Source organism: Limulus polyphemus, unplaced genomic scaffold, assembly GCF_000517525.1.
Source record: "Limulus polyphemus unplaced genomic scaffold, Limulus_polyphemus-2.1.2 Scaffold23, whole genome shotgun sequence".
NCBI classification, from domain to species: Eukaryota; Metazoa; Arthropoda; class Merostomata; order Xiphosura; family Limulidae; genus Limulus; species Limulus polyphemus.
In genome coordinates, this window is record NW_013665633.1 from 220,617 (window position 1) to 223,107 (window position 2,491).

Consider the following 2,491-nt stretch of genomic DNA (forward strand, 5'->3'; position numbering starts at 1 on the left):
ATATATATTGATATTTATTTTGTATATATATAATTAAGTGCATGATTACATACTACACTAATATATTTTTAAAACGTTAATATAATATAAAACTTACACAATACCACCTACCGGAGCCCCCCAGTGGCACAGCGGTATTGTCTGCGGACTTACAACGCTAGAATCCGGGTTTCGATACCCGTGGTGGGCAGAGCACAGATAGCCCATTGTGTAGCTTTTTGCTTAATTACAAACAAACAAACCACCTACTGGAAAGGATCAAAAAGTAACCCACTTAAGATCAAATTATAAGGTGTTTTTTGAGTTGTATGAATGAATTAGAATCACTCTTAGAATATTCAATGTATGTAGAGTTATGTTTTATTACTGACTTTAGTAAATGATATTTTGAAATCTACGGAGAAGCTTTGAATTTTAATCAATTTAATAAAAAAAACAGAATATTACAGTTTATCAACACAAAATAACAAATCAATCTGCTTCAATTATTTAATCTATGCATACAGACGAGGGTTGCAGAAGTTGATCAATGAAAATGGATGGATTGACATGACCATGACTGTTGGTCGGTGTGGAATGTTTGATCTTATTAAAAGAGGGTGAGTCCACATCAACTTCTTACCCATAAAATATTAGTCTTACAATGTTAAAAACCGGTTATAAACTTAGTTGTTTAGTTTTTAAAATGTTTAAAGAAAGCGAGGCCACATTAACTTCATACCCATAAAATATTAGTCTTACAATGTTAAAAACCGGTTATAAACTTAGTTGTTTAGTTTTTAAAATGTTTAAAGAAGGCGAGACCACATTAACTTCATACCCATAAAATATTAGTCTTACAATGTTAAAAACCGGTAATACACTTAGTTGCTTAGATTTTAAGATGGAAATAATATGAAGGCAAAAATCCACAATCGTTTGTTAATTACTGCTGTCAAATAGTAGGTTGAGGATTATTTTTGTTGCTTGTAAATGTAAAATTTTCGAATTTCAACGATTACTTAGAATTATAGTTACCCAGTCATTCATTCAAAATGCTTCATTATAAGTGTAAATATATGTGTAAATGAAATTCATGAATCGACTGAGCATACTTACATGTAAATACGTCTGAACTAAAACTATTCTGTGACATGCTTGACGATGTTTTATGATCGTTTTGGAAATTATGAATTTTTGTTAGATGTAGAACACGCGCAAGAAAGATAGAAATATTTGGTTATCACACACACAAACGTAAGCAACATCAGAAATTATTAACTCCATTTCATTCATATGTCAATACAAAGAGTAAAAACTGCTTTTATATAGATCCTACACAACCCATGTTATGTTCTCATACTACTTCTAAAGGATAAAGATAAATACACGAAAAGAAAAACACACCCACAACATTGACTTACTGCACAATGAAATACGATTTATTAAAAATGGGGAACAGCCCCCCAAAAGACTCTACTCTCGTCGACGCACTACATCTGGAGTAAGAGTTGGAAGTGAGACACTTAGTTATATACATAACAATACATTTATATAAACATACCGTTACACAAATAATCTCACAAAAGCTCCATGGAAGGTTTTTTTTTTCCATTACCGTAATTGGCGTATATGTACGGATGAGAAGATGATAAAGGGTTAAAACATTATTAATCTTTTCTTACTGAATTCCATGTTTGAGATCTGTAACATGTAAATAGTCAATGGTTGTAACCTCAACCTTATTCTACTCATTTATTTCCGTTATTTTACTTCGACTAGCATCAAACTAAAGATGTTATCAGTACAAAATGTTAAAGTAGAACGCGTTTCTGACAACATACACGCTATAAGACTTACTTAGAACTTATATTTTTATAGGTTTTCAACAGTCAAGGGTGTAGTTTAGCGAGTTCAAACTTTGAGAAAATGTTTGAGCATTATTTCGACTAAAGTTCATGATATCACTAGAGTACCGCCCATAAAAACATGTTTCATAAAAGTTTCATCTTATACGTTATTGGCTAACTAACATGATAAGAGAAATATTGGATATTCTGTAAGAATTGTCTTTTCATGATGCAAGAAACGGTAGAATATTTTGCTGTATTTTGTATCCAGATTAAGCTTTAAAGAAACTAAGAAGATCTAAGTAGCCTAGAAATATTAGAAGGCAACTTTCCTAACTGAAAACACCTGAATTTTGTTTTCGATAGCTTCAAGCAGTGGCGAATGGATGTCCATGGTATCATACCTAACGACTTTAAGGCGAGAGGGGTGAGTTTAATTTTAAAATAGCTTAGAAGAAGCCGAGTCAGTGAACTTAGGTTACGTTAATAAGTTCGATACAACTGTATTTTTTATTTTTGTGTTAAGTCACTTTGATATGACTATGGTTGTCTGTCTGTTTTTATTTATTTATTCAAAAATACAACACTTAAAATGAAAGACATTCTGAGCTATACTTGCATACACAAAAGTATTTGTGCATGAGTATAATCACCGTTAGTCA

The 2,491-nt window shown here is 31.5% G+C and overlaps 1 protein-coding gene across 1 annotated transcript in view; it reads left to right on the forward strand.

The window, feature by feature from the left end:
- Window positions 1-2,491, forward strand: part of LOC106458610 (arachidonate 12-lipoxygenase, 12R-type-like) — a 27,448-nt gene that overhangs the window by 9,623 nt on the left and 15,334 nt on the right. Inside the window, exons 7-8 of the mRNA XM_013918137.1 lie at window positions 507-599; window positions 2,196-2,256. Of these exons, the coding sequence (XP_013773591.1) occupies window positions 507-599; window positions 2,196-2,256 (154 nt within the window). The remainder of the gene's footprint in view (window positions 1-506; window positions 600-2,195; window positions 2,257-2,491) is intronic.